The following is a 16,294-nucleotide window of genomic DNA, read 5'->3' as shown; positions in this document are numbered from 1 at the left end:
CTGCACCATTTGAAAAAGAAAGTTGCCTTTAGCCTGAAATCTGCAGGAAAGCCTATTCTCCTGGCCCTGATCTTTAAAAATGTTAGCTCATCTGCACTTCTGTAGAGATGGCAAGTTGCATAATAGACAATAGCCTTTGTTTTTTTGGAGGTTTTACAGGGGTACCATGATTTGATCCACATGGACAGCTGCAAGAACAGCGGATTCAAAGGACAAACAATTCATAAAGCAAGAAGTATGCAACAACCAACCACAACCCCGCCCCTTTTTAGTATAAAAGGAGACTGAATTCTTACTTGGGGAAGATAGTTCTCCAGGACATCAGTCTGCCGTCTTCTGGGTCTGCCAGCATTGCAAGTGAAGTCACTATTCCTTGCTCCAACACCTCATCTCCCGGTTTATTGGCCTGTCATGTGGCGAGCAGAACGAGTTTGGACTCAGTAACAAAATGACTGCATTGGAGGTAGTATGTCTCCAATGTTTCCTCATTTCCAATATGTAACATGCACATCATTTATGATCTAGTGCAAATAATTCATCAAAGACAACCACAAAAAGAAACTATACTCACCTAGCTATCAACACTGAAGTCACAACCTGTCAATTTTATATGATGTTGAACAACACAATGGAAAAACCTAACATAGGGAGTTGATTCCACGGAAATAAAATTATTTCTACTCCTTCAATACTTTTTCTTTTCTTTTCTATTTTATTTTGTTTTGCTTATTGAAAGGAAAATAAAAGTCAAGTCATTTTATTTCACGTATTTTTGTTATAGCTACATTCTTTAAATACTACAAAGAGATTTAAACTGTAAAAAATTGTTCATATATTAGTATAAAGATATATACACAATCAATGGGGATTAGGAAAGGAATGGACATTTACTAAAAATCCACTGCAATCTTGTCTTTTACAAGCATATCCTCGAATATAAGCTGTATGATCCAGGGGGCTCCACCCCCATTCTCACTGTTGAGTCCCTTAGCAATCAACTACTAAGGCACCAGCATAGAACCATGTGATCAGTATTTTAGGAATAAATTAGGGAATTAGCACATTCAATTCTAAAACAAAAACCCTAAAATAAATACTGAACTTATTTACAGATAAAGAAAATTGGAACCAAAAAAGTAGTTATTTCCCCAAGGTCACAAAGCTAATAACTGGTAAAGATAAGATTTGAACTCATCTGCCTGATTCTAAAAACTAAGGTGGAAATCCCATTCGACTGGGGAGGGTCCAGCAGCGGAGCCTATCACCCTATCTTTGTTCAGATCTAGCCTTAGACAGCCTGAGACAGCACCCCATTCCTATGGAACTCGAGGGCAAATGATAACAATAAGGATTTTATATCCAGTAGTTTGTTAGGTCTCATTTATATAAAGTGTCAGCAGGTCAGCAGAAAAACTCTGGAAAATATGAGTGGGTCCAGAGCTTTCTGCTGATTAGTAACTCAGTCTCTCAGGACATAGTGACCTTCCCATGAGAGGCCTCATGGACATAAACTAAAGGCAGCTGAGCAATGAAAACTAACAAGAACCTGGAACTCAAGCAAGAAGGTTCCCTGCCATCCCCCACCCAGTTGCCTCTTCACCTGCGTGGACACGATGGCAGGAGACCCAGATTCTTGTCTAAGTTACATCATCATGGATTCTCATCCATAATAATGTATGACTCTATGCCGCCTTATGTCCATTAAAACTCAAATATGATAACACCAATATCTCAGCAGAATATCTATGTCTCCACTTCCTGTCTTCTAATAGGAGAATATTTTTATGGACAAAAAGCAGAAATCCAATTTAAAAAACCATGCACGAAGCCAGGTGAAATTCTGCTTAAGAGACTGCTCTCACGCTGAGTAAATGAAAACTCAGAAAAAGTGGCCCTTCTCCCTCAGCAAATGGGAGGTAGCCTGATGTGTGTGTGTGTGTGTGTGTGCACGTGTGTGTGTGTGTAAATCAAATACAATGAATTCTGGGATGTGTACAGTTTTTTTAAGTCACTGTCATTTCATGGGAATGAGCCACCATTTAAATAATTTGAATCTAGTGTTCTGAGAGAGTCTCAGGCTCTTGGTGGAGGAGGTGAAAGGGGAGAGTGAAGGAGGAAAGAGGTACATGAAGCAAAGAACTAAGAATACTGCCAGGGAAAGGCAAGACGTTAGTTTTGTTCTTCCTTGCACCACATACAAATTAGGGACTCGCTTTCTGCTGATGACTTATCGAGCACTGATTTGCAGGAGAAGAGGGGACAGCTCATTGCTCACTGAGCTTGTGACTGTACGTGGCATCTTATAGACACAAATCATTTACCCTGATCAAACACTCTAGCAGCAGGCTGTAATTCTTCTGTTTTGAGAGACAACAAAGCAGGAGTTCAAACAGGATGCATAACTTGACAAAAGTCAGAGGTCCAGTAAACTAAAGAGGATTAATTCAAACTCAGATCTGAATGCAGAGTCTGATCTTCCCACTCCCAGGACTGGAAAATCCTTAACACAGGCTCCCCAGCTCCCCTGCATTGTTCCTGGCACCAAGCATTTGCCATGGCAATGGTCACCATTTCTCACAGACACAGCGCTCTGTGCAGCAAATGACCTTGATCAGACCTTGATCATCTACCTGCCACGCCCACCAGGCTTCACCATACAGGCAGGAAAGCTGGCTTTCAAGTGCATACAAAGCCATTCCTTGTCTAACCTGGGCTCTTCTGTGGTTTCTCCAGCCTAAAGGCAGCCATGAAACTGCTCACAGTTTGTACATGAGCCACACTACCTCTCTCCATCTGTCTCCCCACCTATACTACTTAGCTATGAACATTTTGAGAATCTTCGACACAAATTTTTAAAAACAAAAAAGAAAGGATTCTGGAACAACTACTTAATACTTACAATTTTAAATGACAAATTACAAAGTGAGTATTTACAAACCGAATCTTCCTTTCTAAATTTCAGTTTTAAGCATTTAAAAATATAATAGCAAAAAATTTTCACTTACAAAATTGACAAAAAGATAAACAATAATCTGGAATAAGTTAAAAAATAATGCCCATGTTCTAAATGGAGAAACTTCAGGGCTGTACTGAGGGGTAAAGTAAGAGGTGAGAATGTAGAGACATCAACAAATTGCATGGAGGAAAGCAGTTTTGTAAAGATGTAAGTTCTCATCAGAATAATTCAAAACTTACTGAAAACTCCCATGACAACTCCAATCTGATTTTTTTTAACTTGAACAAAATATTTTGGAATTCTTCAGGAATAATAAAATCATAATACTAGACAAGAAAATTTGGGATGGAAGAAAAGAATGAAAAAAATTCAGACTGCCAATTATTAAATAAATTTTTACAATATGTAAGTTATGGTGCTGGAGTAAGAAAGGCAGATTGACAGAAGGGAACCATGAGCTCAAAAAGAGACTCTAGTGTACACAAGTATTTTGTAAAGGTGGGATTTCAAATCAAAGAGAAAAGTATGACTTCAGTAATTGTCCTGAGACAATCAGACAATCACCTAGAAAGAATAAATACTATTCCTCTCATAAGGACCACAAGATAATTTACAGACAGTGATGTAAATATAAAAAAGTACTAATAACAGCAAATACAACACTTTGCTCTTATTAACTCAACTTACCCTTACATTAACAAGTACTATTATCATCTCCATCTTAGAGATTAAAAAAAACCTACAGAGGAGATTTATTCCAGTATAAGAAATTATTTTTAAGAATAATTTCAAAGATAAAACACATAAGGAATACATTTATTATCATAAGAATATTTTGAGACACTACCAAAATAAAAATCCTCCTAAACAAAATGAAAGGAAAGAAATGACAAGAAAAAGCTCTGTGATACATGTTTTTGAAGACAAGAAGTTAATGTTCATAACATACAAAGAGCTGTCACAAAGCAACAAGAAGCTCCCCCACTTAAATGTGTGCAAAGGATAAAAGGAATCATTCATTTTAAAAAAGTCAAATGGCTAATGAGTGAAAAATGCTCAATACCTCACTGGTCATCAAATGCAAACTAAAACAATGAAAAAGCACTTTTGCTCATCATATTGGCAAATATTTTTAAAAGATATTCTATCTAGTGTCCATCTGTGGGAGAAGAAACCATGAGCGACATTTTCAGAGGACGACATGTCAATGGATATGTAAACTCTGAAAAAGTACGTACACAATGACTCAACACCACTTCTAGGAATCGTTTCCTTTAGGAAAAAACAAATTAGGTCCAAAAAGATGTACCCATCAGGGCATTTACACAGCACTGTTTACAATGGTGGGAAGAAAAACTGAAGTGAAATCATATCCAGCAATAGAGAATTGGTTACATAAGTAATTGTGCATCTTTTCATTCCCCTATGGAAGGAATTTCTAGAGTTACTTGAATGGAGTCTGTGATGAATGTAAATGTCACATCCAGGGACTAAATTTCCAGAAGCCTTAACTAAGGGAATACTCATAAAAGATCACAGGAATGTCTGTACAAGAAGGATGCCAGTCAAATATCCTTTCTGACAGTGGAAAATGGAGAAAATTTAACTGTCCACCATCAAGACAATGATGCGGTAAATCACGACGAGCTGCGAGCAATGAGGGAGCCAGCGTTTCGCCGTGGTCCAGGGCCTTGTCCACAGCATTCTCTCACCAAAGGTGTGCGTGGGAAAGAGACCACACCCGCAAATCAGGAGACCCCTCCACTCTATCTGAAAGGACCGGGTGAGTCTGGAGTGGGAGGACGTCTATGATATACACCTGAGTGTTTAAAGCGAGCTGCAGAAAAACATATAGTATGGTCTCATTTTTAAATAAAGCATATATACACACACGTATACATGGAATTCTCATATGTGTGTATATATGTATGTCATAGGCATAAAGGTCATGAAATATATATATCAAATTTTCAACAGTTTTTACTCTTCGGAAATAAGGGGAAGGGAGGTAGGGCCTTCCTCTACCACCACAGTTCTCTTTTCAGTATTTCAGTTAAGTATACTTGGAATTTAAAAGTTTATTTAAGTCCGAAGTAAAATTGACAATGCCTCCACAAGACAGAATGCTATACTGGTCATCAAAAATCATGCCAGAGGAGATAGAATATTGTAGAAAAACATATAAAAAGCCAAATGGAAAATGGAGGTTTCCACACAGTAAACAGTCACAGAGTGCTCTCTGGTTTTTTATGACAGAGGTGATCCACACTGATGAAAATATACGTTAACGTCTTAATTATTATCTTTGAACAGCGGGACAAGGATAGCCTCTTTTGCCCCGCTTTTCAGAGTTATTATTTTAAATGCACATTCTTTTTCATCTGAAAAAAGCATTTTTGGGTGTGTAGTACTATGCATTGGAGAATAATACAAGAATACTTAGAGAAACAAGTAACTAGGAGACAAAGCAGCAGCATCACACAATGTAGGACAGGCGATCCTGATTAACACCACGCAGTTACATAAGGACCCACAAAGTGAGAGCACCTGCTGTAACAGGGCGTGGCCCCCTTCTATTTGTCAGCAGTGTCTTCAGGGCTGAGGCAGTTCTGAGCACGGCCATTGTCAGTGCTGGTGTCTTGATTGATGCTACTGGGGGTGAGGGCACCTGCAAGCCGAGAGGAAGAACAGAAATCATCCTCTGCCTTTTCTGTCTTGTTTCTTTGTTACTTTAAAAGAGAGCCATATATAAGATAAACCGTGTATCTCCCCAAATGAAATTTCAGTAATGAAACCGTTTTTAAAGACTTCACAGCTTATATTCTGCCTATAACTGTCTTTTCAACAAAGATCATATTTATTAAATGTTAATTAACTCAGTTAATTAACTCCCTGTTGAAACATTCTAGTAAAGAACATGAAATGCAGTATGTAAAAGAACCACACCTGCAGTGACTAGCTCAGCTGTCTTGACGGCAGTGCAGTCAGCCCCCACCATCCCGTGGCCCTGAGCTCCTGATGCTGGTAAGAGATTACGCTGCCGCCTCAGATGGAGAGAAACGGTGAAAGCATTTCTTGAACCCTACAGCACTGACAAAACATAACTGACAAATCCCAGGCCCCTTTGAGGCTCTCATTTTCTGTTTCTGACCAACCCCCATCAATGAGCAGAACCACCCAATCCCCGAGCCATGGGACTCACGTGGGAAGCAGTTTTGGAGAAATTTCCAGGTATAGAATGTAACCAACTATACATAGAACTCTGAAAAAGAAAAGATGCCATACTCTGATTTTGGAAGACACTCATAATATTCTCCTAAGCCTTAGTAGCTGGAAAGGCTGGGCTTCTTCTAAGTCACTTATTTATTTCACAGCCAGTAAGCATCTCCCTCAAATCCTGCTTCCCTGTGTCTGCTGGGAGCTTGAAGCACACTGCTGCTGTCGATCTTATAAGTCACATGGCAGAGACATGTGTCTCACGCCTGCAATCCTCACACAGGCTCGCCTCCTAGCCTCACTGTCTGAACTGGGCCCCATTTTCTCACCTGTTTATTTGGTATCTGTTCTTCTGTAAGCTACCTGAAATGCGTTTTGGAACATGTCAGAAGAAGCAGTGGGTTGAGAAATGGACAGATTGAGAGGTGAGAGATGGGCAGACAGAGAGAGAGACTCCAAGAAAAGGGGAACAAATAAAATTTCCTATGCAAAACCCTCTTCTAATCAGGGAAGGAAACCACCACGGAAAAGTGTGAAGAGGCAGGTAGCTTAGGACTGTTTCCTGGATTCCATGAAAAGTAATACCAAGAGATGAGAGGGTAGAACTTTAAATAGTAAAAGAAAAAAAGCACGCATGCTTGAAAAATATATCTACAATATGTACTTTCTAAAGAATAGACTGAAATCAGCAGGGCCCAATAACACTACACTTGGGTATTTACAGAAGTGAGAATCCCATCTCCAAACCACAAGGCATCCCTTCAGAGCACTGACAGTCTACATGGGGCGGTCATAAAGCCATCACCGCAAAAGCTATGCTACCCTGCACTTACGAGGAATGAGCAGCTGTGCTCAGGCTGCCCACGCGCGTCATTTACACCCCACAGCACCTCTACGGGGGGGACGCCTAGCGAGCCCCGTCTCTGCAGGACAGAAAACCAGTTCTGGAGAGGCTAAGCCGACTTACCAGTTCTCCATCTCACAGGACTGGTCTCTCCAGAGCAGGACACGAACTCGGACCCACGATTGTAACCATGGTACTACAGTGCTTTGTGTGCTGTTTGTGTGTATAATACATTTGTTTCTATCATGAAAGGTTATTTAATAAATGATCGGTTGTCTTGTCTATCTCATTAGCTCACAATCAATCTTTATACTGTTGAATTGTACTCTTTTCCCCTGAAGAAAGGAACGGAAACAGCGGGGGTCAGAAAGAGGTGGGGCTCCATTCTTTATCTGGGATCTCATCTCATCGAAGTCTCCAAACAGGGAAAAGGAGCAAATGTTCTCTTTATCTTTTAAAGAGAGGGCTCCAGTGATGGTGACTTATTCAATTACAAAATCAAGGCTGGGGAAAGGGCACATGCAGCAACTAGAGCAGTATCAGCTGTAGGAAGGTCAAAAGTGCTCACGGGAGGGCTCAGGGGGCAGCCTCATTTAATTTCAATCAATAAAACAATAACAAACTCTAAAAATACTGGCCTACAATGGATTAGCTCTTTCTTGACATCTAGCAAGTTTCCACAGCCCACATGTAACATTATCGGGAACCAGTGAAAGGAAGAGTCCACAGACAAGGAAAATCAATGCCACAGGCAGGCTGAAACCCAGGCTGGAGTTTAGGAAGAGAAAGGGCATAGTTAAGAACTGGGGAAAGGCTGGGGAAAAAAATCATCACAAGGACTCTCAAGCATCATCCAACAATCATATAATCATTCATTCAAGAGAGAGTTACTGAGGTCGTATTCTGTGCAAGATTGTACAGCGGGTGAAGCAAGAGCGCAGCGTCCATGGTGGCAGCAAGTTGCGGGGCTCAAATACACTTCTGATCCCGGTACCTTGCACACTTGTCCTCAATATAAAGGCAAAGATAATTAAAGTAAAATAATACTCTGTAAACTCAAAGCATTGTTGAAAAAAAAAGTTAAAGAAGACCTAAATACCAGGACAGACACTCCACACACATTCCCCTATCAAAAGAAAGTGCTCTTGGAATGGCAGTGCTCCCCAGAGCGATCCGTATATTCAACGTGGTCTCGATCACAATCCCAGCGGGCTCCTCTGCAGAAACTGACTATCTGCTGCTACAATTCATATGGGAATTCGAGGATCTCAGTAACCAATACGTACTTGAAAAAGAAAAATTTGAGAGGACTTATAATTCTCAATTTCAAACCTTACAACTGTATCTCCAGGTGAGATTAGAGGCCATTGTGAAGTTATTACTGTGTTAATCCTTATTTACTAAATTCTCTACAATGAATATTACTGTTACAATAAGAAAAATAAAAAGTAAGTTATCCTTTAAAACATGCACACCGATTCATTCATTGGGAAAAAATTATTCTATCAATTAAGAGATAAATATCTATTGAAAAAGGACAACTTAAAAACAAGAGTGCATTTGCATTTTTCATAAATTGAAAACTGAAAAGCACAAAGACGTCAAGTTTCTAGGGAGACCAATGCAACATATTAATAGTTATTTTCAGAAATTCTAATTTAACAATGAAAACTCTGGAAAGGGAAAATCGTGACTGAGAGCCAACTGCAAACACATGGAGAGCAAAGGCCTAGAAATCACAGTTCCTTTAACTCTGCTCCTAACACAATAGGAGAGGAAATTCCTCACTGAGGGGACAGTGGAATCCCATGCATAAGACAGGATACACAGTACAAACTGCACTAGAATTGGGGGTGATTTCCATAGAAGAATTCTAAAGTTACAAAATTGCTGAAAAACTATTAAAACACTGACAGAAAGATTAAAACACACAGTCATATATATTATATAGAAACATATGTAGTCTGCTCCCATGTTGCATTTAAATACAAATATATTTGTTCATTTATGGGCACTTATGACTTTATCCCTGGTAGAATATTTCAACTAAAACAAATAATCAATATAACACTCCTTTTGTCAAATCTACTTGATAAGTTACTCTGCTATGTAAACATAATGTGTCTAAGATAGATCTAAAATTAGTGAAAAAGAGCTTTGTATGGCTTCTTGAACTATTCTCAAAATTCAAAGCTTAATTTTAAAACAGATCTGAACAGTAATTCTATATTACCTTTCCCGTCGTGAAATGAACAACACAGTCTGTTGTCAAAATTCTGTCCTTACAATGATTCACGAGCACCGTATCCTCACAAAACTGCTGGACAGCAAGGCACTATCCAGACACTGTGACCCAACAAATGAAACACAATGAAGACAGTGACCCTATTCTGGAGGGCTTATAGTCTGTGTCAACACCAGGGTTTTATCTGATTGGTTTGATTGGTTGGCAAAATAAAATCAATCAAGGACTTTCTTCTTTGAGCATTCTATAAGTCATGACTCTGCTGTTAGTGTCATGAGCAGGAAAGACTTAAGCATGACTTGATTAGATCAACTAGCAACAATCATCACTGGAGAGTGAGTAATAAAGAAGTTAACTGATAGCAATGCTTCTCCCTACATGAGACCTAAAATAAATCGACACTGATATCCGAAAAGAAAATGAGAATTTGAGGTCCCCAATAAGAAAAAAATCTAACAAGAAATCAAAAAAGTAAAGATTTTTTCATTAACGTTTCCTGGAAAGATTGGAGCATGGTGGTGTTGAGCTCAGATGCTAGGGAAAAACATGAGGGTCTGAATTCCCACAGCACTGGGTAGCTTTGACACTAATATGTCAGTCAAATTCTCTGCATCTCAGTCTCCGATGCATAGACTGGGGACAACAACCGCACCCATCTCCTAGAACGGTCCTAAGAATTAAGTTATTTTATATATACAAGTTTTAATAAAATACATCAGATATTAAATATTACCCCAAAAGCACAAGGAAAAATGAAAACAGAGATAAATTGGAGTTCATTAAACTTTAAAACTTTGCTTCAAAAGACACCATCCAGAAAGTGAAAAAACAACACTCAGGAGAAAATTTTTTCAAATCATTTATCTGATAAGGAATTTGTGTATCAAAAAAAAAATTCCACAGCTCAACAATAAAAAGGCAACTCAATTAAAAAATGAAAAAAGAATCTGAAAAGATATTTTTCAAGGAAAATATACAAATGGCCAATAAGCACAATGAAACGGTGTTCAATAACATTAGCTCTAAAGGAAATCAAGTCAAAACAACTAGGAGAAACCGCTTCACATTCACTACAATAGGTTAAAATCAAAAAAAGATTAACAAGCACTAATGAGGACACAGAGGAAGCAGAGCCCGCAGCCATTGCTGGTGAGGATGTAACACAGCGTGACCACTTTGGAAAACATCCTGGCACGTCCTCAGAGAGTTGAACATTTGGCTTCTGAATGATCCAGCAATTCTGCTTCCTGGGCACACAAGTAAGAGAACTGAAAACAAATGTTAACATAAAAACTCCTACAGGAATATTCACCATTACTTTTCGCCATTAATTTTCAGAGCCAAAAAACAGAAACAACCCAAATGACTATCACGTGATGAATGGGTAAATAAAGGGGCCCAGCCATACAGTGAAATATTATTCAGCAATAGCAAAGCATAGAGTACTGACTCAGGCCACAACATGGACAAACATTGAAAACGTTACTCAGTGTGAAAGAAGTCAGTCAAAATAGACGGTTCCACTTACATGAAGTGACTCGAATTGCATGAAATGTTCAGCACAGGCAAATCCACAGAGACAGAAGAGTGGCTCCCTGGGGCTTGGGGAGGATGGGGAAGTTGATAATGTCTGCTTATGCGTACTGGGTTTCCTGTTGGGGGGAAGAAAATATTCTAAGATTGACTGGGATGCACATTTCTGGGCATAGAGTAAAATCCGCTGTACATTTTAATGGGTGATTTGTATTAAAACTGTTAAGAACAAAAGCACCTCGGATTAGTACCTTCCATAGTAAATGCAAATTGCTAACATTTATTACAGGAAGAAGAAACTGCCCTCAGCATGAAAGCAGGAGATCAGCAAATATTAGTTAACCGAAATTGGACAAGAGCATTTCACTTGAAACTGTTGCTGAGTGTACAAGAAATATTCAGACATGACAAGGAAAATCAGTTTGACATCACGAAGAAGCATTCTGCTTCAAATGCAAATCAAGGATTCGGCAAGCCCAGCTGCTACAAATGACCAGAGAAGAAACCTGGTTCTTAAAACAAGCACCAGAGCCAACAAGGAAATGGTGGTGAGGAAAGCAGGCGGCCTAAAATCTGGAACAGTGTGCTACAAATAATTTCTCCACTGAAAATTCAAAAATAAAATGAAAGTGATGTAATGCTGTGTTGAACTCACGTGAATGGGCTTCCTGCAGTGCTTGACAGTTCTGTAACCCCGAATGACTCAGGAGAATCAGCATGGCTCCTGGGAGTCCCCAAGTAACTGCCCATCAGCACGCTGACCACCATCACACGTGCCAGGGTTGAATTGCAGAGAAGAGAGCAACCTCTGAAAGGCACAGGGAATGTTGACAAGGGAATAAAAGGCTGCGGTCAATCCTGGGACAGAGGCCCTGTGAGCAGAGGCCAGAAGGCTGCAGGTGAACTGGAGTGGCCCTGGGGCAGGAAGGGACCACAGGGGAGCATATCTCAATTATCTCCTCTCTCTCCCTCGGGTAGGAGGGATAAAGCCTGCATCCTTCTCACCTGGAACTGTGGGTTCTGGCTGGCGGAAGTCTTACCGACACGGAATGAATTTCTCAAGACTGCGGAAAAAGGAAAGAAAGCGAGAGGGATTAGGGAGCCAAATCCACGAGTCTCTCAAATGCTCCCATATTTATTGTGTATAATCAAAGTAAAAAGTCAATAACAGTTGTGAGATAGTAGGCAGGAACTTGGGGAAAGAAGGGATGAGACAGAGATTGTAGACTCCACCATGAGTACTAAGGCTTAGTTTACCTTTAGGGAAGTCATGGGCTGAGGGGAACAAGATACATTTTTTAGACATGTTCATTACAAAGCAGACCACCAGACCAGCCTGGTCCCTGTTTTGGGGATAATAGACTATCTAACACCACGCAGGCCTGGCGTTTATAGCTGAGGGCCTGGGTCATTGCTGTGCAATAAGCAGTGTGCTACCTATAACCTCAAATATGCAAGCAAGGCATTGTCTCTGCTTTTTATGGCAAGGAGACAGGAGTGAGGATGCACAGGTGTTTGCTTTAAAGCAGTTAATAAGCACATTTTTTTTCTTAAAGTTGACAGGCGGCTGCGATGTGTTACAACTTGTTAACTCAATCATGGGCTCCCACATGGAACCATTATGGAGGACATCCTAGGATGACAAATCCTGGCTCTGGATCTTTTCCTGCCAGCTTCGGCCACTCCAGCAGGGTCTAGACACATCTCTGAATAACGATCCCACAGAACCACCTAAACTCTTAACTCCTGGTGCTTGAAACTTAATTTTAGCTCTACACAACTTAATGTAGAAAAGTTTCAGAAATAAAAGATATTATATTCTTTTTATATCTCATCATAAGACTGATTTTTCTGATTGCTCTAAGCTGCTTCTACATGGTAAAGCACCTAATTCTGCAGGTGAATTCAGTACTTTCCTTTGGGTATAACTAGACAGTCTGGGCTGTCTGACTTCTATTAGTCAAATACCAATACACTTAATTGATTTCTTTGTTCATCAATTTCAGCCTGGAGGTGAGGGTCTATCACTATTTTCCTCAGCCCACCCTCTACTCTTTTCTCATCAGCATCTCAGGCCTCCTGAAAACAAAACAAAGCATTTGTTTCCCTTCATCTACACTTTCCACAAAGGCAACAGGAATCATCATGCCTAGAGAATGAATTCAACACAAATGTTAAAACAAAAATCTATAAACCTGAAGCAACTCCATCTCCGACTCATGATACACAATGACATGAGAGTAAGTGTGTCAGGTACAAAGCATGCGTGAGCCTGACCACCTCATTTCTATTCTTCAAAGGAAGGAAGGTTTTCGTATTTTTTATTATCATTCTTTGTCATTGTTTCTGATTAAGCCAAAAAATTTTTTATGAAATAATTAAGCACTGCAATAACAGATTTTCGCTGTATCAATTACAGAAGGAATTCAGAGGGGATAGGAAAACCCACCTCTGTAAAAAATGCAAAATTCCTTCCCCTGTTAAGAACACGAATACAAAATGCAACAGAATTCAAATTCTTGTGGAGAGGACAAAAGCCACAGAATCAAAGCAAAGTCATTATTATGACTCAATCCAAAATTCACTGGACAAACATGCTCAATGCATTCAAATAATTTTTAAGGCACACTGCAAACCATTCACTTAATTATCTACAGGCTAGAGGAAGAATTTCCCTCTATAACAGACAACATAAATCAATAGGTTGCCCCACCAAACAAGGAACAAACATCAGGTTTTTTGCAGTTCTGATAAATCAGCAAGTTTTAAAGATCAAAATCCAGAAATTTTAAACATTCATTCACACCAGAATGAATCAAGCACTTAAAAAAAATAAATAACCCAAAGAAACTAAACACATTGATCACGTACCTGGATCAATGAGAAATTCTTGTACAGCTGGAAAAAAAGAACAGTCTATAGACTTATACTTGAAAAATAAAACTACTTTTAAAGATAACTGCTAAAACACATTTCATCATTCATGTTGCCTTGAAAAATCTGAGGCACTTGTCTCTGATCAGAAAAGCAATTCTGAGTATTAGTATGTTACAATTCAGTGCCAGTTTGCTTTAGAAGAAAAAAGAAAAGCTACTGTTTCTCATCTTGCACAAAGTTTAAAGAACCTCCCTGCCTCTATCTCCTCCCATTTTCTAAGCTCATGCTCCCCAACCCTTCTGAAACAATTATGAGAACCTCTTATTCCCACCAATATGCCAAATCACAAAAGAGTATCAATTTATTTGTGTAAATATATACCTACACCTTGAACTGGAGGAGAAAGATTTCAGAAGGCTATATGGAACTTATTGCTACATTCCTGAAATCACACACATACACGTTCACAGAGACACAGACATATACAAACTGAATTACTGGGCACTTCACAAGCTAAGGACTTACAACTTCTAGAAGATAACTTTGTAGTTAGTTTAAAATACAAAACGGTCAGCTTTTGAAAGCCTTGAACATTGCAAAATCATCCAAATATCAATGAGATCCAATTAGCCTTCTCTGTAGAATGTAATTCCCCATGATGGCAAAGCAGACCCTAAGAAGTAGTGGATCCAAGACTCGTGTTTTTCACTAGCTATGATCGTTTTAAAACATGTAAACAGATTTAGAAAGGTATGTCCCTATGACATTTATTCTTATTGAGATGGCATATGTATTCAATTGTCTATGCAGAAAATAGGACCCATGATGGTGTTTAAGAAATATTTTGTGTATTGAAATATTTATTTTTAAGTGCAGACAAGGAGGGTGGGTATTACTCCATTGTAGAGCACCTGTTGTGCACGCACATGTTCCTGGCTTCAATCCCCAGTACCTTCATGAAAATAAATAAATACAAGTGCTTACTTAAAAATAAGAATAAATTTATATAAAAAAATAAATGCAGACTAAAAACCACTGCAATCTAGGAGCCACAATTATAATAAAAAACAAGAGTTTCTATCAAATATTGACTATACGCCAATCACAGAGACAACCACAAATCACACCTGACAACCATCACGTGTGATTCTCAGCAATCCTACTAAGTAGACACGGATGAGAAACCCGGCTCTGCGGATGAGGAGACGGAGCTCGGAGGAGCCGGGGACACTGACCGTCCTGCTCCCCGTGACACCGCGTCAGCCCAGGGCAAGCGCTGACAGAGCTGCACTGAGGGGACACCCAGCTGCATGGAACCATGGGGGATTGGGGAGTCCTAGAAAATACTCAAAAGTGTTCAATGAAAAACCATCTCAAATATATTACTCTGTGCCCCATCCTCTAAACACAGAACATGTCTGGGACCTTTTTGATGCCTCCGTGTCCTTTCTGCCATCATCAGTTACGTGCCCTCTCAGCGCGACCAGTCATGAACTGGACCCCATACGAAGTGCACTCAGATGGAAGAGCTTTAAAAGCTGTTTTATGAAGTTTGTAAGACTCTGTCTATTCCTCACACAGGCGGTCATCCAGCACTACTCACCGGTGCGGATGTACCACCTGAAATCACACCTTTCTGCTTTTTAAAATCCCTTCATGTAATACAGACTTTTAAACAGCAAAGAAGCAGCTCAACCACAGACAGTGGACAGCTTTTCACCAAATGGACTCGAACAGCACATCTGACAACCTGGAAGCCCTTGTCTTCTATTAAACCCACTTCCAGGTACTTCATCATTTTCGGATTGGTGGACTCGGCCTCTGAATGGCCTACTCAGAGAGATCCCATCCTCACATCCGGGGGTGGGAGAGGACCCTGCTGCTGGGAGAAATCAGTGAGGAAGGTGGACATCCTCCAGCCATTTCTGCACGGGTAGAAATGCCACATGCTCAGAAATTATACCGTCAGCACCCCTGGGCTCCCATGGACTGGTTTCACATTAAGCAAACTTATGACACACTGATGCAAGAAAACCAGAAATTTAATTTATTAATGTAACAGGAGATGTGAAACTACAAACCAGATTGAAATATCAGAGTTCAACCATGAGTACAGATTCTCCTCCACGGCCCAATCTCGGGCAGGCAGTCACATGGCAAGCGTGGACAGAAGCAGAGCAGGAAGGGTTTCTAGATTAACTCAATGGACTAAATTTCTGTTACAAGAACAGATCTACTGCCTGGAAAACAATTAATGCCAATCACGGGGCACACTCCATGGACAGTGGCTGAGACACGACTGTGAGCACCTGTATAACTCCACTTTCCCTGTCCTTTCTGGTCTAACTGATGCAGAGGTACAGAGATCCAGGGATGCAGATACCTGTAAACACCCAAAGCCCATCCCTGGGAGCCTGGAAACCAGATAGCCAGGATTTAAATCCCAGCTCTGCCACTTACTAGCTCTGTTACCTTGGCCAAATTACTTACCCTCTGTGTGCCTCAATTTCCACACTGTAAACCTGGGATAACAATCAAATCTTTCTTACTCACTTGTTGTGAAAATTGGAGGATTCATTTCTGTAAAACTCTCAGAAAAGAATGTAGCACATTTTTGGTGCCC

General features: G+C 39.9%; 1 protein-coding gene across 1 annotated transcript in view; it reads right to left on the bottom strand.

The window, feature by feature from the left end:
• Positions 1 to 302: 302 nt before the first annotated feature.
• Positions 303 to 16,294, bottom strand: part of LOC140694820 (uncharacterized) — a 36,164-nt gene continuing 20,172 nt past the window's right edge. The window contains exons 4-11 of the mRNA XM_072957873.1: positions 13,666 to 13,692; positions 11,800 to 11,858; positions 11,450 to 11,602; positions 10,790 to 10,913; positions 6,159 to 6,218; positions 5,903 to 6,060; positions 5,504 to 5,624; positions 303 to 406 (exon numbers count right to left, since the gene is read on the bottom strand). Of these exons, the coding sequence (XP_072813974.1) occupies positions 11,853 to 11,858; positions 13,666 to 13,692 (33 nt within the window). The 3' untranslated portion in view covers positions 303 to 406; positions 5,504 to 5,624; positions 5,903 to 6,060; ... (2 more) ...; positions 11,450 to 11,602; positions 11,800 to 11,852. The remainder of the gene's footprint in view (positions 407 to 5,503; positions 5,625 to 5,902; positions 6,061 to 6,158; positions 6,219 to 10,789; positions 10,914 to 11,449; positions 11,603 to 11,799; positions 11,859 to 13,665; positions 13,693 to 16,294) is intronic.

The sequence above is a fragment of the Vicugna pacos genome, unplaced genomic scaffold, assembly GCF_048564905.1.
Source record: "Vicugna pacos unplaced genomic scaffold, VicPac4 scaffold_104, whole genome shotgun sequence".
Lineage (NCBI taxonomy): Eukaryota > Metazoa > Chordata > Mammalia > Artiodactyla > Camelidae > Vicugna > Vicugna pacos.
The sequence above is the reverse complement of the archived record's forward strand: the minus strand, read 5'-3'. Positions and strand labels throughout refer to the sequence as shown.